The 26,062-nt window shown below is 37.5% G+C and overlaps 2 protein-coding genes across 5 annotated transcripts; both read right to left on the reverse strand.

The window, feature by feature from the left end:
* Positions 1–2,353: 2,353 nt before the first annotated feature.
* abcd4 (ATP-binding cassette, sub-family D (ALD), member 4) lies at positions 2,354–9,822 on the reverse strand. 2 transcript variants are annotated; one of them, XM_083554929.1, is made up of 19 exons: positions 9,432–9,822; positions 8,246–8,364; positions 7,634–7,761; positions 7,333–7,472; positions 6,023–6,139; positions 5,816–5,941; positions 5,645–5,695; positions 5,418–5,512; positions 5,118–5,239; positions 4,871–4,962; positions 4,414–4,503; positions 4,134–4,339; positions 3,881–3,972; positions 3,753–3,789; positions 3,622–3,671; positions 3,477–3,529; positions 3,287–3,363; positions 3,082–3,197; positions 2,354–2,500 (listed from the first exon to the last, which is right to left on the reverse strand). In XM_083554929.1, the coding sequence occupies exons 1-19, from the start codon at positions 9,461–9,463 to the stop codon at positions 2,432–2,434; spliced, it is 1,812 nt and encodes a 603-aa protein (XP_083411055.1). In that variant the 5' UTR covers positions 9,464–9,822; the 3' UTR covers positions 2,354–2,431. The 2 variants fall into 2 exon arrangements, with proteins under 2 accessions (XP_083411055.1, XP_083411054.1); XM_083554928.1 differs by having other exon boundaries at positions 4,134–4,342; positions 9,432–9,797.
* A 295-nt stretch (positions 9,823–10,117) lies between these two features.
* klhl14 (kelch-like family member 14) lies at positions 10,118–23,815 on the reverse strand. Of its 3 annotated transcripts, none has more exons than XM_083525309.1 (9): positions 22,629–23,815; positions 21,088–21,988; positions 19,063–19,184; positions 14,240–14,329; positions 14,077–14,155; positions 13,796–13,986; positions 12,865–13,023; positions 12,261–12,418; positions 10,118–11,676 (listed from the first exon to the last, which is right to left on the reverse strand). In XM_083525309.1, exons 2-9 carry the CDS (start codon positions 21,963–21,965, stop codon positions 11,536–11,538), a joined length of 1,818 nt encoding a protein of 605 aa, XP_083381435.1. In that variant the 5' UTR covers positions 21,966–21,988; positions 22,629–23,815; the 3' UTR covers positions 10,118–11,535. The 3 variants fall into 3 exon arrangements, with proteins under 3 accessions (XP_083381435.1, XP_083381437.1, XP_083381436.1); XM_083525311.1 differs by lacking the exon at positions 22,629–23,815 and adding an exon at positions 22,337–22,604; XM_083525310.1 differs by lacking the exon at positions 22,629–23,815 and having other exon boundaries at positions 21,088–22,306.
* Positions 23,816–26,062: the final 2,247 nt, after the last annotated feature.

The following is a 26,062-nucleotide window of genomic DNA, read 5'->3' on the forward strand; positions in this document are numbered from 1 at the left end:
GGCTGTCTGGTGCAACCACAACCTGGAGCTCAACACGTTCAAAACAGTGGAGATGATTGTGGACTTCAGAAAAAAAATAAACAATGAGGAAAATGAGAGAGAAGGTTGGAGGTGTGGAGATGGTAAAGCAGGAAGTGGATAGGATTAGTAAGGAGGAAGTGAGAGCAGAGAATAAGAGGATGAGTGGAAAAAGTGGAAAGTCGGTTGGATCAGATAACATACCAGTAGAAACGTGGAGATGTTCAGGAGAGATGTTTAACAAGATTTTGGAAGGTGAGAGGATGCCTGAGGAATGGAGGAGTGTGCTGGTACTGATCTTTAAGAATAAGGGAGATGTGCAGACCTGCAGTAACTTCAGTGGAATAAAGTTGATCAGTCACACCATGAAGTTATGGGAAAGAGTAGTGGAAGCCAGGCTGAGAGAAGAGGTGACCATCTGTGAGCAACAGTATGGTTTCATGTCGAAGAAGAGCACCACTGATGCCTTATTTGCTTTGAGAATGTTGATGTTTGATGGAGAAGTATAGAGAAGGTTAAAAGGAGTTGCATTGTGTGTTTGTGGATTTAGAGAAAGGGTACGACAGAGTGCCAAGAGAGGAGTTGTGGTATTGTATCAACTGTCCTTCTTCTCAAATGTCGCTAATGTAGCTCGTTCCTGTCGATTTCTTCTCTACAACATCAGAAGGATTCGACCATTTCTGTCCACACAGGCTGCCCATGTGCTTGTTCAGTCTTGTCATTTCAAGACTGGACTACTGCAACTCTCTGCTGGCAGGTCTTCCTCTGATTTGCCATTCATCCACTCCAAATGATTGCAGCTGCATGACTTGTGTTTAATCTGCCCAAGTTCTCCCACACCACCCCACTGCTGCGCTCCCTTTACTGGCTTCCAATAGCTGCACGTTTCAGATTCAAAACACTGATGCTTGCCTACAAGGCCAAAAATGGACCGGCACCATCTTACCTCAGAGACCTCATAACACATTGCACTGCACCACGCTGTCTGAGATTGTCCAACACTGCTCGACTGGTACCACCTTCTCTAAGAATGAGAGGTAAGTATACTTCAAGGCTCTTCTCTGTTCTGGCACCAAGGTGGTGGAATGAACTTCCCCTAGATGTCCGTACAGCAGAGTCCCTAGCTATCTTTAAGCGACGACTGAAGACCTACCTCTTCCTGAAACACTTAAATTAGCACTTTCCAAGTTTGCTTTGTAGAAGAGGTATATTTAGATTATGTTTGCTAAAGACTCAAAGCACTTTTGTACGTCGCTCTGGATAAGTGCAGCAAATGTAAAATGTATTCGTGGTAGTAGGGTATCTGCAAGAGTGAAAGGGAAAGTTTATAGGACTGTGGTGAGACCTGTGATGTTATACAGTTTAGAGAGAGTGGCATTGGGTAAAAGACAGGAGGCGGAGCTGAAGATGTTGAGGTTTTCATTGGGAGTGATGAGGATGAGTTTATTAGAGGGACAGCGCATGTAGGACGTTTTGGAGACAACGTGAGGGAGGCGAGATTGAGAAGGTTTGGACATGTGCAGAGGAGGAACATGGGGTATATCGGTAGGAGAATGCTGAAAAAGGAGCTATCAGGAAGGAGGAAAAGAGCAAGACCAAGGAGGAGGTTTATGGATGTGGTGAGGGGAAGACATGCAAGTAGTTGGGGGTAAAGAGGCAGATGTAGAAGACAGGGGGTATGGAGACGGATGATCTGCTGTGGCGACCCCTAATGGGAGAAGCCGGAAGAAGAAAAAGAACAAGAAGAAGAATTATTTCACCTTTTGCATTGTTCATAAAGTGTTATAAAAAAAACATTTTTTATTTAATGTACACTTTCAACAAGTTACACAGAAATACACAGAACAGGTTTATTCCAAAACCAAATAAAATTAAAGAAATGATTGTCCCTTTACCATTATATTACATTTTACCTCAGAAGTACAATAAAATGCATGGTGTACTGACTATAGTGCAAGAAGGCCCCAATATATCCTGTTTTTTAATATACATTTAAAATCATAGAAAGAGTAAAAGGTGTCCACATTTAGAAATGGAAAAAAAATCCAGATTTAGATTTTGCTCAAAAAACTTATCAGCTGTAATTTCCAGAAATGAGACACATTTATATTTATGCCATTTGGCAGATGCCCTTATGCAGAGCGACAATGATTGCATTTATACAACCGAGCAGTTGAGGGTCTTTCTCAAGGGACCCAAGTGGCAACATGCCAATGCTGGGATTTGAACTCACGACCTTCTGACAGAAGTCTGACGTCTTATCCACTGAGATACAGCTATTGGGGTTTCTTACAGTTTGACATATCAAAATATCAGTGAAAATGATATTCACACATTTCCCTGTAAACTTCATAAAACCCTCCTAAAATGGGGGGAAATAAGCTTTTTTTTTTTTTTTTTTTTTTTTGGAAGGTCACTTCTTTTCCAATGGAATAATTTCCCACTGACCACCTCCACACAGCTTCAGCATGACATCATGATACTGTTTTAAAAAAAAAACAACAGAAAACACACATCCTGTAGGAATTAAGTATATCTGAATATAAACACAAGTTTATGAACAGTATTTGCAAATATTCCTTGGCCAATAACTTCAGTCAAATTAGAGAAAAATATTTTCTGACTTATATCTTAAAAAGGAAAACCAAAAATACAATTAAAAGGTACAAGCCTCTGATTTTGTCTGTTCATTTTTAAAGAAACATTGCATTTATTTTCCCACATAAAAGACACCTTCTAAATATACAAAAATTTAACTTTAGGAATAACAAAAGTAGCAGTGCAACATTTTACTTTTGTCCTATTAGTGTTACAATTTTTGTAAAAGAATAATAGTAAAATAGAACAGCCTATCATGTCCTGTATCCTTTTCCCTCCAGCAAAAAAAAAAAAAAAAATATATATATATATATATATATATATATATATTTTTTTTTTTTAGATATTATGACTTATATAGCTAAATTAATAGCTACATAATTTTTCATAGTTAAACCATAACTGCTGTATATAATAAGCACACTGGAATAGATTGTTCAAGTGATGTAACTGAGTGCTGGTTACCTGCTTGAGGCTGCTGCGGTGACCCAGACTAATCAGAGTCATACCCAGCTGTTTACAAGCTCTGTACATCTGTTCCTCAGCTTCTTCCGTGAGAGCACTGGTGGCTTCGTCCAGCACTGAAATCAAAAGCAGGGATTAACATTTCTGTACATCTATCAAGTACAGCTTTGTGCACTGAGATAATCAATGCCTGATAAAGGGTCACCTGCGTATTTTGGCTGCAGGTAGAAAAGCCTGGCAAAGCACAGTCTCTGCATCTCTCCCGGTGATAAGACGTCATACCTGGGGTTAACGAAGAAAAGAACATTCTCTTTAATACCAGGGCTTGTTCTTTATTAATGTATTTTTTTCATTTTTACAGCTGAGGGTTAGTTTGTTAGACAGTTGTACTCTACCAGTTCCAGTCCACTTCCTCATCTAGACCACCAGTCCTTTTCACAAGACTCGACTGCAGCACAAAAAAACAATTAAGACAAAGCTAATAAAAACAAAACAACATTATATTAATATATAAAAACTTTAACCTTTTGTAACTCTTACCATCCCAGCCAGTTCTAGGTATCGCAAAATTCTTTCATCATCAACTGGACCTATATAAAGTTACTCATTAGATAAAAACAGAAAAAAAACCCTGAAAAATTCATTACAATTTAAATAAAATGTTGTGTTACCCATGACTGGATAGATGTTGTTTAATGGGAAGATCACCTTCAAACAAATCAGAAAGAAAAGAAAGTCAATAAGTAAAGAACAAAGCAATCTTTCATACTGTTATAGTATGCAACTTTAAGAAGCTCACCTGTTCTCGAAGAGTGCCGTCAGTCAGGAAGGGTTTCTGAGGTAAGTACATGATTCCCCTCGGCCCAAAACGTGCATTCATCCGAACAAAACCTGATATCCATGTATCAGAAATGACCTCATTATTACCTTATTTCGATAATTATATACGACATTATTATACAGTATATCATCAAACTCAAACTTTTCATGATTCTGATTAATTTAATAAACAAACATTATTCAAACAACAAGAACTCAACTTTTCTTCTCACCACTATAAGGTTCCCAAAGAAGATTGAGGACTCTGAGAAGAGATGTTTTCCCAGTGCCTGTGTTTCCCACCACCAGCAAGTGTACACCTTCATAAACCCTGAGACTCAACTCCTTCACCAGCAGCTCCTCGGAGACAGGAGACGTAAAGGAGAGCTTGTCCAGTATGACAGCTGGATCGCTGGAAGTGCTTGAGATTTCTCCGTCTCTGCTACACAGAGAAGCTTAACTGCAGTTCCAGTCACTGGATACACAACCGTCCAACATCAGATTATTAATTACCTGTCAAAGTTACTCATCCCTGCATAAACACGCTCTTGATCACATTGTTTCCTGCTGATGTCCTTCATCACTTCCTGTAGTTCTCCAATTCTGCGCAAAACCCAAAACAATTCGGATCACAACAAATCAACGAACCTACATGAATAAAAAAATAAAATGCGCCTGTTATTTGTAAATAGAACTTAATTTGAGAATAACATGAGACAACCATAGCAAAAACATATCCTTTGTAAGATTTAAAGGATAATGTACTATACTGCAACATTGACCAACATTAAACAATATATCGTGATACATTTCTGGCCATACTGCCTTTCCTGTGGAGTATGGTGTAAATATGCAGAACACTGCAGTGGTTACATACTTAGTACATACATAAAATTTTATATATTTTTTTATTTGCACATTCTTTTCTGAAAGAATATGTCTATAAAAAACTGATTTAACTTCGACCTACCTGTGCGTGTAACCTGCCACATCAGAGACTGTCGTGGAAAGATTTATGAGTTGTGTGAAACAATTAATCAGGTATATACACACAAAGGAATTCTGAGGGGAGGAAAGATTTAAGAGAAATTTATTTGTTAAAGCATGTACAACAATCTGATAGAAACTACACAATCATGCTTAATCAATAAAAAAATACTTGATGACTGAAAGTAATGCTTTTACAATATACAAAAAAAAAAAAAAAAAAAACAGACCTTGCTGACGAGAGAGGTGATTTCCCCCGGGGTCAAACCATCGTACACACCCGCAAAGATGGGTATGGCAATGATAATGTAGCTGAGGATACTTCCCATGTAGTCAAACGTGTTTACTCCAACTAACGATCACAAGATACAACACAGTAGAACCAAAACCGGACAAGTTACAGCTTTTAAACTCAGCGTTTCTCACAATTATCAATATGTACAAACAACCAGTGAAGTTCCTCTATAAATATATAAAAATGGCCTTGTGATTGTTTGGGACATATCATTAAAACACAGACCAGGACTCACTATAGAGCAGCAGCTCCCTGTTTATCAGCTTCCTCTGTGTGTCTAAGAGACTCTGAAATCTGTGGTCTGTCCGCACATGTTCCACCTCTTCTGCTCTGATTACAAAATGAACAGTAAGATGTTTAAACATTTTCACTTAACTGGCAGGAAGGACAGTCCTGCTCAATACCACAATACAGTTTGGAGAAAACGCAACACCCACAGCCATTGGTGCAGAACAAACTGACCTGTAGAAAGCTGCCGATTCTGCATTGACTCTGATCTGCATGTGCTTGAATCTTCACACATATAAAAACAGAAACGTGATTTGTTATTGTTATAGTAGTAGCTGTGGAAGTGATGGTGGTGATGGTGAGAATTCTCCTTGTGTGTAAGATTAACTCTAAATACACAACTACCTGAAGTTTCCTTCAAGCTTTTCCTGCTCAACCAAAGTGGACACGATGGGTCCAATCAGGAGCTTGTTGACAACCGTGCCAACCAGGAAGAAGCCAAGGATACTGACTAATCCAATCCATCCAGTGCTGCAATAAAAAATAAATAAACAACCATATTCTATGCTAATAAACTTCATTTCATAGAAACCAGAGTCATAGAACACTTACATTTCAAAGCACTGGTACGAGTAGTAGGAGATGGTGAATGGGGAAATGACCAGTCGGCTTGCCATGCTGCTCAACTGCTTACACAACCTCTCTACGTCCTGAGTCATTCGCTGGTCTCTTCAAGACAAAAACACACACATTGAATTTGAACACAAAACTTGTAGCTGTGGCATTAACAATGAACTCAGCCTACGAAATGTCACGCATTAAAGAACAAATCCGTCAAGGGCATTCTTGTGACGGGTTTTCGGTCTGATGGGAAGTTTGCTTTCATGTACAATTGTAACTAAAAACTTACATTCAGAAACGTTTCTGCAACTTTCAAGAAATAAATGTTAAGAACATGCTAATATTATTATTATCTATATATATATAAAGCTCAAATACCACTGACTGACTCACTCACTCATCACGAAATCTCAAAAACCACTGCATGGATGGCAATGAAATTTGGAACATACCTTCCTCTTGGGTCTTAGGTGCTCACTAAGAAAGGGTTTTGAAAAATTTGGCCTGGATCGCGGCTAACTCGCGAAAAACGCGATTTCTCACGCATTGTAAATTCTTCGAAATAACATTACGGATCCTAATGAAACTTAGTACATTGTTTCTTATTAGATGTTAGATGCACGATAAAAATTATTTTCAAAGTAGTTTGCCCTGTATCCGTACTACAAAGGGGTAGTACGTTATTTGTTGACGTTACGTTCTGATCTCTGATCATCCAGTCCTGCTCAGTGCTTACTGCTTATTGCCATATTGCTTAGCGTTCTGCCTTCCGTAGCAAAGCACAGGTACTTTCAGCTAGTATAATATATAATATAATATAAGCTAATTCTCTGGGAGTTGTCATATTCAATAACAAAAAATTTTGCTTTACATTTTTCACATCTGGCAAATGCTCTTATCCTGTTATCTCAGTTATACAGCTGAGCAACTGAGGGTTAACTGCCTTGCTCAAGGCCTCAGCAGTGGAGGCTTAGTGGTGCAAGGATTTGAACCTTTTGACCAAAAGTCCAACATCTTATCCACTGAGCTACCACTTCCCCCCACCCTGCTTTAAGGGGCGAATATTTCATAACATACAAATGAACATTATAGGAAAGTTCCTGAAACATCCTTTCATGGTCTCATAGCAGCACAACAAATTTGTATTATTATTATTATTATTATTATTACTATAACTACAAACTAGCATGCCCAAGAAAGTTTCTATATATTTCTTTAATGAAGTTCTAAAAGTTTACTGAAGGCAAACTTGTGTGCGATAACATAAAATACCAGTTAAATGGTAGACAAAGAAATCTTACGGGTTATCAATGTCTTTCTGGAGCACGTTGAGCGTGTAGTAGACCCGTCCGCTAAAGTAATCTTGATGAAGGCTCTGTGTAAGACATTTCCTCCAGCCGATGTAGAGGAGATTGCTGATGTACTGCTCCAGACTCTTCAGCTGGAAAAAAAAAAATCATATAAGCTCAGGTTTGGAGGAATATGAAAGTCTTGCTGAATAGAGGTTTACGTTTATGCCCTCGTTCTGGTATGTTATCAGAGCATTTCTATGGTAACAGTTGCAGTGAGCGGCTGTATCGTAAGTGAAGTTGGTGAACGTACCGCAGAGTTAAGCAAAATGAGCAGAATAGAAAACGCCACCAGCTCCTTAAAATTGCCGTAGTTCTTCTCCGACAACACGTTGTAGAACTGACTCGGGATCAGACCCACCTGATAAATCACCAGCTGAACTGACAAAAAAAAAAAAAAGCAATATAATCACATTTAATAAATCTCCTAAAAAAATTTAGAATTTTAAACGACTTAAAGTTACCACGCTTCCTGTGTATCATCTGGGTTTTTTTTACTATTACTTTGATCTACACAGGCAAAAGAGCAAATATAAAAAGACCTTTTGTATTGTTAATGGTTGTACAGTACCTTTAGAAAAAATCTTTTTAAAAAAAATGCCGCAACTGACCGACAAGCCCAATAATGACCTCCTCTACTTACTTTTATGAGATCCTGTATGTATGTATGTATATATTGATATATAAATGTTTTTTTTTTTTTTTTATATCTCAAGGCAAATAAAAATTGTTTCATGAAGGAAAATCACTGACATTTTACAAAAGCTAGAAAGCCAAAAGATAAATATTTGCTTTTTGTAATAAGTGGGAGCTTTTAGGCCATAAATGTCTGTATACTGGACTTTATCAGCAAATTTTTTTTTACCTAAAAGAGCAACTACAAGCAGCGTTCCATACATGACCACATTCTGACTGCACCAGCTCGGGAACAGCGCGGTTACAATTCTGCAGAATCTCTTAAGGAACCTCCAGTCCAGCTGCTGTCTGGGAAAAGAAAAACCTAATTAATTTAGTTTGAATACATTGTATGTCTTACCTAATTCTAATTTCACCTGCGTACTATAGATTTGTACCTAAAGACCTAAAACGATTTGCAGCTCCTAATCTTATTTCACATTTTGTGATTTGTCAAAGCCAACTTTCCGTTCTGCTCTTCAAGCATTTTCATTTCTTTTTTTGGGGACAAAAACACTACTTCTGAGCACAACTCTTCTTGTTTTATCAGGCACAGTCTTATCAGACTACAACCCTAATTCTAATAAAGTTGGGACACTGTGTAACTTGTAAGTAAAAGCAGGTTTCTCAGATAGCATGCATTTCTCGACCAGAGCTCAGCAACCGCATGGCACCTGCGGATCAGTCTCATAATACAGTCATGTATTATTCAAGTATCCAAGTGTGGATCACAGCTCGCTCCAATACAGGCATTTCTGTTACAGCTGTAAAGCACTGGGCTGATTCTTGTTCAATGCAACTTACTGGATATGGCTGCATAGTCTGGGCCATCTATTTCATAGATGATTCATTATTTAACATAAAACTGACTTAATTCTGACTTAAATCAGACAGTTTCTGATAAATTGTTCACTGCACATTTAATGACAATTTAAATGTAGACGATAGAAGATATAATAATAATAATAATAATAGTTATTCTTATCCTTTAATGGAAATTAAGGCATTTCCTGTAGGTTCAATTTCAAGAACACAAATTGTCACAGGAATGCAACAAGACATTTGATAAACGTATTGTTTGTTTACAAGAAAATATGTAAAAGTGATATTTGCTGAAGGAGGATATTTGATCCCAAAGGTTAAATGTTTCTTGTCGTTTATATATAATACATATAAACTTTGCAGAACGTTGTTGTAATGTTCCCAGAACGTTGTGAAATGGTTTCCAAAGAATAAAAGAGCCCAAAACTGCTGACATTAGAAAAGCTTTCAGTGTTTTCAGGATAAATTTGGTTATTATTCATTAATTACAGCGCGTCTATGTGGTGTTTATGTGATAAAGTTCAGTAATAAAATATCTGTTCGTTTGCAGCTACCTTTTGGGATCGGTGTTCCTCGAGGTCGGCATGACCGTCAGGAAGAGAGACCGGAAATGACAGTGTAATGACAGTGTAATGGCAGTTCAGTCAGAGATGAAGTTTATCAGCTTTACATTTGGCCTTCAGGGTGTAAAGTCTGATTTCACATGTGACATTACAGCTGCAGCAGCAGCACTCATCATCATCATCATCATCATCAGTTACGAGACATCTTCATCAACATCCAGGCTTCATACCGGATATCCGATTAACAATCAGATTGATCATTTGTAATGCACTTTGCATCTTTGGAAAGAAAACACTTCCCGCTGCTAGAAGTTTAATCAGCTGCTACAAATAGGAAAGTATTTTTTTCTTCTACTTCTTCTTTTTCTTCTACTATTTCTGCGTCTTCGACCGGGTTTTGAGACTTATCGACCGCTAGTGGTGCACTGAGCAAATTGCAGCCATGTTTACACAACACGTGCTGCCGAATTCTTTAATCTGATTGGTCAAAGAGTCAAACTTAATCTCCTCCCAGCTATTCTAATCTTATATCGTTTCCATAGTAACAACTTGCTGACGTTGCGCATACACTTATTAAGAGTTTTATAATCGTTGTCAGTATACAATTTTCTGTTTATTTAACTTAGGAAAGCGTCTCCAGTGTCGGTATTTTATATAAATCTAGAACTTGATCATGTCATGCATTTAATGTGGTGAAAAGTATTTCCGGTTCTCACTTACTTTCTAGCAGCTATAAATTGTGGCTCCACATCAGCCGCTCTTTTACGTCTGTCTCAACCTTAAAGTAAACAGCATGCTGTCTAGTATTGAAAAGAAACCACATAGTGTACTGAAGATGCTGTTAAAACTAACAACAGAGTTGACACTGAAGACTCCTTCCATTATAGATGAGACGTCTCCTTACTAGAAACGTATAAATGCAGGATGCTGTGGTAACACATCTTGTCATAAAAATGTCTCAAAGACAAATCCAAGAATTTGAACTCAAGAGGCAATAACAATCCAGAATTTGCATTTTATTTCATTGTTTAAAATGTATAATAACATAACAGGATTTGATAATAAATCCCATGGGCACAAAAATGTTCCACCGCAAGAGACTATTTACAGGAATGAAAATTAACATAGACACCTCTCCTGATCGAACGGGACGACGGCTACACCAACAGTGCTGCTCTGGAACCAGTGTTGAACTGTATTCATTTATCTATTAGTTCATTAACTTTTTAATTTAAAGTCAAATTTGTCTAATTTATTGCTAAACCGATCATGGTTAGCGCTAAAAGAAACAGGAAAGAATGAACCTAGCATTAGAAATAGGCACTGTTAAACATTAACAGGTAATATCTAAAAGAAACGAAGGGGAGAAAAGCGTACAGGGAACATAAGATTCGTATTTAAGACCATGCATACACAGCACATGGTTTAGTAAACAATATTTCTGATTGTTCGTTCATATTAGTATGTGTTCTATTAAAGGAGTGTTATTTACGACTACTTCGTTTCCGGCCTTCGTCCTCTGTACATCCGCTGTACCGTATACAGTATGGCTACGATATTTAACAAGCTGGAGCTTCTCTATTCTACAGTGTTACAGGATTCATGAGTTTTGTCTAAAATAAAAAACAAAACAAAAAAACAATTCGATTCGTTTCGGTGAATCGTTCCAGGACATAAACACGTTTCAAACTTTCCAACATTGCATCAGCTCGGAATAATGTTATCTTCTGTTTATTTTATTTTTTTTTTTTGTTCGTCACAAAATACAAAGTACAAATGGAAGCTATATCGGTTATGCGTGCGATATCGAGTGAAGCCAAAAAAAAAACCCCAAAAAAAAAACAAGGGAAAGGTGACCAAAGGTTTGAATGTCAACACACATAAAAACGAATTGTATTTCTTTTTAAAAGTATTCAAGAAAGAAAGGAAGGAAGAAAGAAAGTGCTCTCGTCAGACATGTAAAAAAATAATTTATACACCTCCTATGCAATCGGTCTGCCTAGACAGACTGCATCGTTTCATTTTTTTTCATTTTTTTTTTTTTATGATGGCCTTTCTGTCCATCTTCAGGGCTTTTTCTCCACACAATTATCTGTCATTTGTTAAATGGCAGGCAAGCTGGTAGTATGACAGTGGCACATGCTGGTCCAGCTAAAGGTTCTGCTACTTCGCCTTCTAATTCGGTCCATGTTCCCTTCTCCGGGCTGTAGCAGATGGTGGATGACTTGTAGGCTCCCTGAAATTTAAGCAAAAGTTTATCTAAAAGAACACAATATGTCACATCAGTTAACATTTACAGCATTAAAGTTAAAAAAATTACAGCGTTATAGAGAAACAATCAACAGTGGGTCCAAAAAACTCAGCACATCCTGAATTGTTTTATTTCTCTCATATCACAGCGATATAACAATTATGGTTTCATTATTAATTGTAGAACATGATGTATTTTTTTTATTATTTGAATGTAGATAAAGTGATAGTAAATCATGAATTACAATATTGTCAGAATGTGAACTTGTGTTGTGCGATGGCCACTAGAGGGCCCCATTGTCCCTCACGTTGTCTTCCATGTTCCTGACTTTTTTTAAAACGTTAGTGCCACCTGTGTCTCCTCTCTTGTGTGTGTCTTTTCCTTAGTTTCCTCTCTTGGTTCTACTGAAACCTCATGTTTCTTTTGAGCCTTTTGCTTATGTTTGCACATTGAAACGCACTAGTAGTAGAGCTGCTGTTCTTTCCATTTAATTAAAATAAATTACTACAATCTCCTAGAGTTACATGTACACTTTCGGTTACATTGTGCCAGATGTTAGAGGTAGTTACCATGCTCCAGCTGTAGCCTCCAACCAGGTAAATGCTGTCATCCAGCACGGCACAGCCGGGACCACTGCGGCCCTCCAGAATTGGCGTCTGTAAGATGTTCCACTGATCTCCTTTAGGGTCATAACATTCCACCAACATCACATCCAGATGAGAGAATCCTAAAAAAAAACAACAACAAAGCTTTTAACAAAACAGTTTACTTATATACTGTTGCATCATTTAAATTCACTGAATAAAAAAATTGTAGATACTGAATCTTATAATCAGGACAGATAAACTAACCTCTGTTGTATATTCTGTAAGTGGAAAATCACTTTTTTCTTAGAACTTTGAACATTGCCATAAATAAAAAATAATTTTTATGTGTGTGTCATTTCTTTAATGAATAAAATAAGTGTATGTGTTGGTACACTGATGTGTTATAAGGGGAATAAAACACAGGATTATTACAGATTATTTTCCCATAAGAGCACATCCTCAAATGACTTTCTTTTTCTTTTTCTTCTTCTTCGTCTGTTCCCGTTAGGCGTCGCCACAGCGGATCATCCGTCTCCAACATCCTACAGTGACCTACTTTACGTAAAATTGTTTTGGTGAATTATACCTTTTAAGTGATTTCCACCAATGGCGTAGAGGCGATCGTTCATGACTGCGAGTGCGTGTATAGCACGTTTAGTGTTCATGTCCTGTTTCCTGGCCCACACGTCCATCACCGGGTCATAGCAGTACAGCCAGGACACATACTCGCCATTATGGACTCCACCTGTATAAAATATGGCATACATATTAATTAAAACTGTACTCTAGCATCCAGTCATGCTTTTTGTTAAAGGTAAGCACGCTATATTAATTATTCCTATATTGACATCTCATCATTACTTGTGGGCGGTTAAATAGTTATTTTTTTTATATAATTGTCAAAGACATGAAAGACAGAAATTTTTTACACTTTAAGTTAAATAATAATTAAGAAATATATATATAAATAGGTGGATTTATTTTGTTATATTACTTTTAAAAAACTAAGTCTACTACTTAGATGATGTTAAAATGAAAATGTTCCTTTTTTTTGCCAAGATACTCTAATAGCAACATTTACAGTTAAAATAATCCGAAAACACTGTCCAAAATAAATCATTTTCCTACATTAAAACTAACAGAAATACACCTATGAATATTTTGAGAAATTCTAAAACTTTATGAATGTTGATCATGTAAAAAAAATTATAATAATATTTTTTAATTATATATATATATGCATTTCATGATATATAAATCAGAAATCAAGATTTTATTCTATGACGAAAATTACTGTGAGTTGGGCAGAGTTTAACATCTTCACAGTTGCTAAGTTTCTGATAATGTGGTGTTTGGGAGTGGAGAAAAACAAAAGCAAGAAAATTTACACCTCTTCATCTGTTTTTAATATTTTATATTGCATTTGTTAATGGACATGGTACAGATGCAATTCATTCACAATTGTTACTGTCTTAAATGCGCAAAGAGGTATTTTTAAGAATTTTGAATGATCTCACCTGAGATATAGATTTTCCCGTTATGAACCGCACCGGCATGTGCTGCGAGAGGTTGGGGAAGAGACGAAACGTAGTTCCATTCGTTAGTCTCCAGGTTATATGCCTCAACACTGGATAGGTAGCCTGTCTCGTTCCTTCCTCCAATGACGTAAAGGTGTTTTTCAAGAGAGCACGCAAAGAAACTTGCCCTCCTGAGGAACAGATCATTTACATCTTCATGGTCATGATGAATAGTGGTCATGAAAAAAAGAAACCGAACAGCTTCATTTTGTAATCCGTACCTCTCCTGCATTGGGGGCAGCTGGATCCAGCTGTTGAATCTTGGGTCATATCGGCTTACAAAATTAGTGCTGTGTTTGCCTGCAGAGGAACCAGAATTCATTTACACACCCTGATTATTGTTCCAAAAATTTATTTCATTTAATTATATATTAAATATTTTACCATTGGGGTTCCACTGGTCCTCACCACCTAGCAGCAGAAGAAAGTTCTCCACTTCTACTACACAATGGTGGGCACTGTTGTAAGGCATTACTGTAAAACAAACCCATACAAAGATTGGGTTAGAACTGTTGCATTCTCAGGTCTGATTGGTCAAATAACAATACTACAACATATTTATATTAATGTGCTCTGTCTAATATGTTATCATTTTATTAGTAATAAATATTACAACTACCATACTGTAACCAATAACAGGAACTAGCTTGTTTCATAAATGATTCACAACACTGAATGCAACTAGAAATGGATGAAAATATCTGTTATAGAAAACTTCGCTTTGGTAACAGTTTCTCCACTTCTCTTTGTTGATCGTTGATTTCCGGTTTTACAATAAAACATATCAAAAACAACAAACTGTGCTATGGGGGATTACATCCAACATGTCTGTATAAAAAAATTCAAAAATAATAACATGCGGCAGCTAAAGCACAAATTTTATCAGCCTATTTAAAAGATAAAACCATTCATCTGCAATAAAACGTAGATTTGTTGTTGTGCCTCCATCTAAACTGACCCCCCCTGTTGGAAGACAGAGAAATGGTCTCGAGGTGGCAGTCATAATGAACACGATCATGTTCACTCAATAAATCTCTGGCCCGTGCCACTGCTGCGTAAATCAGTCGTACGTTAAGAGCCACCTGTCTGTCTCTATCATTCATCTCCACTGTCACCTCTTCGCTGCCTGATGGATCGCAGATGATGGCAAATTAGACAGCCTTGAATCGTACTGCTTTCATTGACCAATTCCACAAAGTTCTGCAAATGACAAGTCGGAGCTACTGCCTGCCAAGATAATACAACTTTATCTGGCGGAGGTCAGCGAGGTGACTGCAGGAGCAGAGGATTATGCAGTTAATAAAAAGATCATCCAAGGAAACAGAAAGAAAAAATATAGAGGGTAAAACTATGAATAGTGTATATAAGAAAAAATGTACCATTCACAAACTAAGCCATCAACAAATTATTTTATTATATGATTCTTTGAACAATGAGTTTTGCAAAAACGCAAGCTAAGATCAATTACAATTAATTCTAATAAAATTGAAGATAAATAATTATTTATGTACAATTTTGTTAGTTGATTAATTATTTATTAGCTCATTTGTACAATTCCACAGAAAAATTGTGTACCTTCAAAGTGACCTCATATCATATTCAAATACATCCTTAAATACACTACATTCAAATACAGATAAAAGAAATGAAAAATTTCATTGAGTGATGTTACATTTCTTTTTGATTAAATCAGGTTCACTTTGGAATGTGCGCATATTACAGTATATGCATATAATAATAAGTAGTCAAAATAAGAGTACAACTTGTTAATTGTTTTCTTTAAACACCTTTGACTGTATATGAAATGTCCACAAGTTATGTAGAACGGGATAAAAAAAAAAAAAAGAAAAAAGGGAAAATCTACGCTTCTGTTTGGTCAGTTGTGTTTTATGTTCAGTTTCCTGTCAGTTATTTTACAGAAACAGCATAACATCGCTTCAGTACTTGTTTTGGCTTAAAACTGTTGCTTGTTAACTAGAATGACTCATCATTAACACATGTTCTGAATAGCTGAGTTAATGGTCCTAGGGTTATTGCTCTATTATACCCCCTAGTGGAATAACAGTGACTTGCACTTTTCTTTTTTAATTATGGTCCACAAGGTAGTTTTAATATATAACACAGATCATACATTTATTTTATGGGTCAGATTATGAGCTTTATCAGGCTGGTTCCAGGTGCCGGCAGTATATTTGTCTAGTAGGTAAAATGTGAACACCATTGCATATTCAGGTGAGCCCTGCTGGCAATGATGCTGGGGGTGTGGCTGAGTGTACATGGGGTAAAAACTGAAGGTGGAGTCGGTACTTCACTTGTTCTAAGTCAATTACTTATCTACTTCAGCTCTAATCTTGTCTAATGCACCTTTAGGACAGAAACTTCATTTATACATTGACACTATAATACATTCATAAACTGACTTTTTTGGTGACCTTCAAAGTTAATTTATTAGCCCCATCACATTCACCAATCATTGGCTAAGTGATTATTAAGTGTACCCTGAAGAAGAGCACTTGCTCAGCTCGTTCTGGGGTAGATAGCGAATTGAGTACACTAGATGGCACTCACTCATTTGTGTGCATGGAAGATAAGCCCCAGATGCCTGCATGCCTGTCACAAACAGCATCATAACATAAAGTATGTGCCCTTTTCATAAAAACATTAAACCTAAAGCATGTGGAACACTTTTGGGTATTAGATCAATGCAAAACCAGGAGTAAATCTGTCTTTCGTATGTTATGTTTCTTTGTTTGGAATTATTGACTTGTAATAAAAAAAAAAAATCTTACTATTTTAAATAGTATTTACTTCAAACTTAATATTTTTTTTTTACAGAAACGTCACACATCATAATACAGTGGTGACAAGAAGAAATCTGAAAAGAAAAAGAACCTCTACTCACTTTTCCATGTGTTTTTTTTTTTACCCCACATTATGATTTAAAGGCAACTAGCTTGCTAACTCTGGCTGTTTGGTTGCTTCAATTTCTTCACACGCTTTTAAGGCAGCAAGCTGACTAAAAATGAGTTTTGTGTTAGTCCTGTTTTAATAGCTTGATGATCTTCGTTTTTCTGTTCTTGTCTTTGCAACTAGCTTACTAATATTATTTACGTTTGTGTAATCACATTCTGTGTGTGGCGGTAGCTAGCTGTGTAGCTAACAGTGATTGATATCTGGTTAATTTCTTCTTATACATTGTTTTTATTGGTTTTTGGGTTTTTTTAGCTAGCTAATTTGCTAATCTAGGCTTTATGTACTATGTTCCAAAAGGTAAAAACTTTACAAATGGCTTTTTCATTTACTGTTTTTTTATTATTTTTTTTTTATTATTATTTTCTTTTGATGTTAATAAAACAAACAAAAAAGGCAACTTGTCAACTTGTCAACTTGTTAATGAGAAACAGAAAGTGTAGAACTCCTCAGTCCTGAAGATGTGGGAAAACTTACTGACTGCTAACTGACACTGGAGAAACCTTTTATAAAAGTTTTAGAAATCTTTTTTTTAAACCAGTTTCTGTGGTAAATTCTCTCTGTAAGTGCAAATGAACAAGCTGTTGCTAAAAAAAAAATAACATATTAGAAAAGACCGAGCTGCTGTTATAGAAAATAAATATATAAAGCACCTTCCAATCAATCGCGACATTTTCCTCAGTTTGCACACCACCACCATCATTATCCATACGTTCATGTGTTAAGGGTGGTTTTGCAATTTGGACATCCTAAACAGCCATGGGCCAAGCTCAATGAGAAAACAATGATCCTCTAACTGCTTGACCCTGTACAGTGTATATGTTATAGACATATATCCAATTCCATATTGAATGTCTGCGCAACAATGGCAATAACTCTCACAGTTACAAAGCTGTTTTTAATGGGTACAGATAAACAGATGTGTATTTGTCAACAAAATGTCCCTTTTTCATGTTTATCTGCCTTGAGGTGATAAATAGTACATTACACTAAATGGTAGCTATGTTAGAACTTAAATACTTAAGGCATGCTGTTACAGGAAAATAATTAATGACAGCTAAGTGGGGTTACTGTTATTACCATGAGGGTTATTTTCAAACCTCACATTCTGAAGTGTTTTATTCCTCTTAAATAACAAACAATCCATTTTGTTTAGTTCTTAATGAAAATCGTGTTGCTGTATTAATATTTAATGATAATTAAAGCTCTGTCAAATACTAAATAGATTACAAGATTCTGCTTCTCACTTTTACAGTTCTTCATAATCTTGCTTCATCATATCTCTCTGACTTGCTTCATACTTACATCCCTAAGTGTACTCTCAGATCTTCTTCATATGTTTCCCTTGTTATACCTTCTGTTCGTTCAGTCACTATGGGGTTTAAGGGCATTTAGCTGGGCTGCTCCTCATCTTTGGAATTCTCTTCCACCATCTATACGAGAAAGTGACTGTCTGACCACTTTTAAATCATGCCTGAAAACTCATCTGTTCAGATTAGCCTGTTCTGATTCATTTTTACAGTTATACAGCTGTTGTTTGTCTTGTTTTCATGATTATCACCCAATGAGTCCTTGAGCACCTAAAATGTATTATTATTATTATTATTATTATTATTATTATTATTATTATTATTATTATGAAACACCAACAATTGTCTTGTTTTATTTGTTAAATGTTTATGCTTTTTATTTACTGGCATCCACCATACAAGGCACTACAAATGAGCTGAGTCTTTACTGTGAGTACTGTGGGTTAATTAATTAATTAATTAAATAATTAATGCATCTATTTATTTATAATATTATCCATAGCAAAACTAAAAAAGAATGACTTCAACATTTATAGAATTAAAGTATGCAACCTTGTGTGTGTGTGTGTGTGTGTGTGTGTGTGTGTGTGTGTGTGTGTGTGTGTGTGTGTGTGTTTGTGTGATCCTCTGCTGATAAATCCTCACTAAATCTTCAAGTTAAAATTCACCTTGCTAACAGTCCTCTTCAACAGAGAATAACAAAAGAAGAAAAAGAAGAGAAAAGAAGGAACGCCAGAGCTCCACAATGGTGTGAAGATGAGTCACGCTCTGATTAATAAGTTACATTAAAAGTAATAGTGATACATCATTACTTAAAGCGTCTAAGGAGTTTGAACTTCCTATTTTACCGTAGGACGAGTCTGGCAGTGAGACTTTAAGATCGTTCTGCAAAGAAAAAGTTTACAGGATGGAGATGAGGGCACTCACTTGTAAGGATCTTCCATGTCTTCTTTTCATCATCATAGTACTGCACTAGATTACTGGGGAGGCGGTCAGGTCCTGGAGGCAGCCCTCCAACCAGGAGTAGCATCCTTTTGTTGGAACGGATTCTGGAATATCAGAACAAAGAACAGAGAAAACAATTCGAATTGAGCTTCTGCATGTGAATCAGTTCACTTGTTTTGTAAAACTATTCACAAAAATACCGTAACCACATATTTTACACACTACTTAGCTGTATAACTTATAAACAGTGTGTCATGTGAAATCCTCTAGTAAAACGTAATCCTACTGGAAATTTTAATTTCATATGTGTAATATAAAGTACTGATTTAAAATAATGAATCTACAGTATGTAGTAAAATATGCACAATAAGATTCTTGCCATGCCTTTTTCTGTTTTCTGGATGACATAACATTTTAATTTTTTAACATTATAAAGCAGTTGAGCAACATTAAGTGTTAGAAAGCTACTAGAATAATTGCATTGATAAAATTGAGAAAAATATTAATAAAGAAATAAATATATTTACAGTAATGGCTGCTACTGGAACATAACTAGTGAGTAATGTCATACTCGTGAAACACAAAAGAGAACTAAGCTATGGTTATTATATACTTTAAAAGTGGCCTTGTAGGTTAGAAAAGACATAACATACATAACATAACACAATTATCTGGTGAAAGTATAAAGAAGTAACACAGAAATGGGTGCAAAACACATACCCAGTGTTTAAGTGTTTCAATTCCTGTCAAATATTATTTCATGTCAACAAAACTGGCAATTACAATACTAAATATTTCACATGATCCCAAATACCATGTATGTAATAGGAGATGTGGCCTGAATGTAAAAAAGACACGTATCCTCGGTTAATTTTGTGCCTGGTGAAGGTTAGGATTGAATGTTTCCTGTCATGTGGGCTGTTCAGTTACAGGGAATCGCCTCGAGTCGAGGCCTGAGCTTGAAGTTCACGTCCGAAACAGAGATCCAGAGCGACATGCAGGCGGGGATGGAAAGAAGAATGTTGGCATTCTGTGTTCCCCACAGACTGAACAATTCAATAAGCCTTGTTCTCTTGAACATGAATTAACTATAGAGCGTACAGAGCTGGTGATGATCAACATTACTGCATTTATTACTGAGTTCTTATGTGCATTATTAGTTGATTTTAAAGGCTTAATCCAAAATGCAAAACCTCACGAAAGTTTGCTTGGACCTTGGAGTTCTGAGAGTTGAAAAGTCAGAAAAAGAGCACAAACGCTTATTCTCAACGATGAGCCTAATTTAGGTGCAGAAAAATAAATCTGCAATGAGGACACTTGTGAAAGATAGCTACCAAAAAGTTTAGTTAACCCTTCGTTCTGGGATTTTACTCATAATAAATACCTGTTCACTGTTTACAGCATGTGATGATGAGTGAATGTTTCTCCTCTTCTTAAATGCGAATTTTTTTGTTAACTTTTTTAAGGACGTCCTAAAAAAAATTATTATTACATCAAACTGAAAAAGGCAATTGCTACTCTCACAATCGCTGCATTATCTCACCAGTAAAAATGCATTCCTGTTAAAGGATTTCTTAATGAAATTATTCCTTGGTCTTGGTGTGTCAGAAAATCTTCTACAAACAAATGGGACAGGATAAACTGCATTGATATTGAACTTGAGCCCAAAAGTCGATTATAAATATAACTGGATGTATATTAAATTATATTAAACCAGTAAATTACAGGTAGTATTGTAATGGATACTATTTTAATTTGGAGTAGGCTAAAGACATTGTTATTATAGGCAGAATTCTATAGGTAGTATATAATTGGTAGCATTTTATGGGTATGTTATAGGCAGTATCGTATGGGTAGTATTGGTAAAAATTGAATTTTCATTGCCAGTATGTTATGAGTAACATTTTTCGAGGAAGAATTTTAATGGGTAGTATGTTATGGGTCATATTTTTATACTAGTATGTTACTATGTACATCTTGATGTATATGACTGAAGCATACAGGTACCTGCTGGCTTGTGTCTGTCTGCAGTGCTGTCTGAAGGGCATCAGGTGGTAGTTCATGGCATCAAGCAGGAGCTTTTGGCACACGGGGTCGCTCCTCATGAAGTCAACAGACTGCACCCTCTCGACGAGCTCCGGGGCCGGGATGAGGGCGAAACGGAGGCGCTTCATCAGGTCGGGCGCATAGTGCATCCTGGTCTCACGGTCGTGCTCCAGCCACAGGACGGACATCTGAAACAGTGCTAGCTCGGACTCGACGGGCGGTGGCAGCGCATCCAGCATGGCGCACATCTCCTCGAAGTTGAGAAGCAGCACGTCCTCGACGAGGTACTTGTTGGCCAGCTTCTTGGTCTCATCCAGGCCGTGCAGGGCGGCGATCTTGCAGATCTGCTTGTAGTTCTGGACCGAGATCTGGTCATTGAGGAACTGCACGCTCAGCTTGGTGACCTGTGGGATGTTGAGGATCTTGCTGACCGAGAGCACCTCCTCCACCGTGTCCAGCGAGAGCGTCACGTTGGCCGTGTACAGGTATTCGAGGACCAGACGCAGTCCGATGGACGAGCAGCCCTGCAGCACCAGGTTGCTGATGGAGCGAGGGCTGGCCAGGAGCTTCTCATCCGGGGACGACGACGGAGTTCCGCCGCTGCTTTGGTCCTTTCCGGCGAGCGGCTCATTGTTGAGCGCGTGCGACGCCGAGAACAGGGACCGGAAGTACTGCGAGCAGGACGCGAGCACGGCTTTGTGGCAGTGGAACTGCTGTCCCTGAGCGGTGAGGGTCACGTCGCAGAAGAGCTGCTTCCTCCACAGCAGGTTGAGCCCGTGCAGCAGCGTGTCGCTGTGTGTCGGGTCAAACGTAGACGTCCGGTCGCCCGATCTGGACATGACTTGTGAGCCGCTCGCACCTCCTACAAGCAAACAATACCGGAGCCATTTATCTTCTTCTAAATCAAAGAGCAAAACCCTTGGACTCCCCCCACCACCACCACCACCACTTCTATATTTGCCTGCTAAAGCCTATCTGGCCCGAACCTGATTACAAAAGCTGCGTGCTGGAGCGCAGAAACCAACTCGGTTCCCATAACGCAGGATGCAATGCAATGCAAAAAAGGCATGATCACTGTATACACTCAGGGTTTGCTATCCGATCACGTTGCCTCACACACACTTTCCCTCTCCCTCTCTCTCTCTCTCTCTCTCTGACACACACACGCACACACACGCACACACACCACGTAGCCTACACGGGCATTTACATTTCCAGCAGCTATGTGCGCATCCCGAAATCCGAGATACAAAAGCAATTAGACTCCGGCGACCATCATAAATCCGCTGCTGCGCCTTTTTTCCCCTCTGTTCCCCAACGGAAATAAACCCGAACCCCCCTCTGGTGAACTTGAGCCTGAACCCGGGGTATTCGTCCACCTCGCTTTCTCTCTCTCTCTCTCTCTTTCTCTCTCCTTCTCGTACCTCCGCGCGTAAGGATTTTAGTATCCGGTCTTCAGGAGACGAGACGAGATGAGCCGAGATGAGACGAGCCAAACTTACCTTGAGTTCAAGCGGAGAAAAACAAAGTATCCCCAGATCCTTAAGATATGTGTATCCCCTCACAGCCAGCACTTTGTCTTTGTTCCTTTCTTCGTCCTTTCTCTATTTTTTGTTCTTTCCTTTTCTTTTCTTCACCTTCTTAAAATCTGTGTATAAACCCGATGCGCGAGCCGTGTATTTATTTCTCTCTTTTTTTTCTCTCCCTTATTCTACGCGTGCGCCCGAATTAAAACTAAACTAAGAAGTGTGCTGAGTGCTGAGAGAGAGAGAGAAAGAGAGAGCCGTGCTTTCTGCAAGAGAAGAAGCAGAAGAAGAAGAAGAAGAAGAAGAAGAAATATACGTGTGACAAATTATGCTACCAAGAAACAACACATCATTATCCTTGGGCCTGGGGCTCAGTGAGTCGTAACGAGAGTAATAGGAAATCCACGGTTGGGGAGAGAAACGGTCGCGCATGGCCGGCGGAGAGAGACCATGCAGGGCTATGGATGCTAGAGAGACGGGCAAAATTATGGCTCAAGGCTATTGTAAAAACTGTCGAGCGTAAATGACTGCGATTTCAAACATCTATGGAGAGAGGGGAGGGGAAAAAAAGAGGAGAAAAGACAAAAAAGAGTGAAATAGAAGAGAAGGAAAAAAGCGAGTCTTTTTTTTTTTTTTTTTTTTTTTTTTGTGCCTCGCCGTTATGGAGAGAACCGTCAAGTTTTAGTGCGCATTGCTAATTAGTCAATTTCTCTGTGCCTTCACAGCCCGACGGCTTTGCTGCTGAGCTGAAACTGCTAATTTCTGGGAGCAGCCTTTTTTTTGTTGGCTGAGAACGGGATGGATGAATGGCTTGTCTCGCACAAATGACAAAAAGCCCTTGCCTTAATCTCCATCGCCAAAATACCCCCCCCCACACACACACACACACACCCCCAACCCACCACCTCATCCCTGTCTTCCTCTTCTTCTTCTTCTTCTTCTTCTTCTTCATGCTAGTCCTTCAAAAGCTGATACCAGAAGTCCTGCAAACTTTGATTTTCCAGCATCAAAAAACCACAAAATACAGTTATAAAATATAATCCCACCAAATATTCATAATGGCTTTGAAATCAGACCTGGCCATCAAATTTACATGTAATGTAATCGAAAAAAATTGGGAGTATTGCTGTATGTGTTGGGCGTCCAGAAGTGTTTTATTTCTCTTATACTACAGTTATTTGTCAACAGTAGTAGAGTAATTTATACTCTCTCTCTCTCTCTCTCTCTCTCTCTCTCTCTCTCTCTCTCTCTCTCTCTATATATATATATATATATATATATACATACACACACACACACACACACAAACCTGAACTAGCCTGAACATCAGCAAAACTCCTGCCCCACATCCACACCCCACAGCTCAATCTGCTATGCTATACTTATACTAATGCTTATAATATAATCCCAAATATTCATAATGAGTTTGGAAGCAGACTGACTATCCTGACTAATTAAATCTCTGCACTAATTTAATGCCTTGGAGAAAATTGTGGGTTTAATTTTTTTGGTTTTGTCATGAATAGTTACATCATTAGTAATTAGCATTTTACCACACACACACACACACACACACACACACACACACACACACACACACACACACACACACACACACACACTAATATATATATATTAGTATATACTGTAGTATAAGTGGAATAAAACACTTCTGGACAACCACTGGATTTTTTTCTAAGCCATTAACTTTCATAGTCATTTTTGCTTTCAATGTCATTATGGATATTTGGGATTATATCTCTAACTGTAGTTTGTGCATATATACAATCTATACCTTAAATAGGCAAAATACTCCCACCACCTTACCCATAGATGCTTTTTCTGCTAGTTATTCCAAACTGCAATGTTTATGTTAGATCATTAGCCTGAAGTGAATTTTTCCTCTTATACCAATAGTTATTTATCAACTATTGTTGTTATTAAACAATAAACAAAAACCCAGCAAATTACCCCACATTTTTTTTCAGTAGATACTTAAAGTCCTGCAAACTTAATTGTCATAAACAAAAGCACACTTCAGTGACTTTTTCCATATAACATGTGAATTGTGCTGATTTACACTTAAAATTACAACAAAAACAGTCCCCACATGAACACTAAAAGCTCCTGCATTTTTATTTGTTTGTTTAAAAAATGTTAAGTGGCTGGTCAAAGAACAAGTGTTTGCAGCTGCTAAGTGACACCAGGAACCTGCTTCCTGGACCTTCCACAACAGTGAACTCTAAACAAATAAAAAGACTCGTTCTGTAATCAATACAAAAGTGTAACGTGATATGAACTATTGTGATATAAGAGGGAAAATAAACATGCTGTTTTTGTAAAAGAATCCGCCTTTTCATGATGAGTATTTCTGCATGTTGTTGATTATTTTTATATAAACGCACAACACACCATGGTTTGGCACAAAAAGTAAGTAAATAACTAGAGTAGGATTCCCAGTCATTTTCTAAACACCTATTATAAAACTTTTAAAATTTTTTTATTAAATCCGTACTCTCGTCATAGTGTCATAGCTCATAACCAGTGGGAATCAGTGGGCATAAATTGATATGCTATCAGCCAATTCTCCGTTGACTTGTTAGACCATCTGAGATGGCCGTCTCTCCGAGCGTTTAAGCTCCGTCTAGCGTCTCGGTTCTCCAGAGGCCCGTGGACTTGAGATGGCGGGGCATTCCGGGTGTGTGCCGTGTTACGGCGGGGCGTCGAGTGAGTCTCATCATGTTAAAGCGGAGACTGTGGGCTTAATTAAACCCTTAGAGACTGCAAATCACTGAGAACATTTACAACTCTCTCTTCCCCTCAGTTAAAAACCCAACTCTTATTTATGGCTGGCGTTACACATGTAATCCTCATGAGTGGAGGATTTGGAGTTGAGTATTTGCACTCCAGCCCGAGCGAGCGGTGTGATCATCATCAATAAACATGTACACCTGCGTGCACAATACATGTCCCCACAACGATTCCTAATCAAAAGCGTTGTATCGGCTAATTTACATCAGATATGTGAGAAATTAAACAATGTGTTATGCTCTTAATAGAAAATAATCAACAGCAGTATCACTGTTGCCAAAAAGGAAACATCTATATCTTGATACCTTTCATTTGTATTTAATATTTCCTATTATAAGATCACAATAAACCAACTATACGATTATTTCTAGACATTTGAACTCATTTCAAGCTTGAAATAATCTGTTCTATTGAATAATTTTAATCAGTTCTTTCTACAAGACAGCAAAAAATCATCATTTAAAGCATGAAACATGGAAAAGTGTCTAAAAACAGGCTTTATGAAATCTAAAGATATTTGTACTTGTGCAAAGTGGATTATTTTTCTGTAACACAATGGGTTTTATTCTTTGTAATCTGGTAGCTAAGTGGTTAAGATG

Source organism: Silurus aristotelis, assembly GCF_946808225.1.
Source record: "Silurus aristotelis genome assembly, chromosome: 1".
In the NCBI taxonomy this organism is placed as follows: domain Eukaryota; kingdom Metazoa; phylum Chordata; class Actinopteri; order Siluriformes; family Siluridae; genus Silurus; species Silurus aristotelis.

What these genes read in the sequence shown, in the direction of transcription:
- abcd4 (XM_083554928.1), bottom strand. Translation starts at nt 9,463, where the DNA reads ATGCCGACCTCGAGGAACACCGATCCCAAAAG. An exon ending in CAGAAAGACATTGATAACCC is followed by an intron (nt 6,140 to 7,332) that starts GTAAGATTTCTT and finishes TTTGTCTTGAAG; the next exon opens with AGACCAGCGAATGACTCAGG. An exon ending in TCTTTGGGAACCTTATAGTG is followed by an intron (nt 3,973 to 4,133) that starts GTGAGAAGAAAA and finishes CATGGATATCAG; the next exon opens with GTTTTGTTCGGATGAATGCA.
- klhl14 (XM_083525309.1), bottom strand. Translation starts at nt 21,965, where the DNA reads ATGTCCAGATCGGGCGACCGGACGTCTACGTTTGACCCGACACACAGC. An exon ending in AGACAGACACAAGCCAGCAG is followed by an intron (nt 19,185 to 21,087) that starts GTACCTGTATGC and finishes CTGATATTCCAG; the next exon opens with AATCCGTTCCAACAAAAGGA. An exon ending in CGGGAAAATCTATATCTCAG is followed by an intron (nt 13,024 to 13,795) that starts GTGAGATCATTC and finishes TATTTTATACAG; the next exon opens with GTGGAGTCCATAATGGCGAG.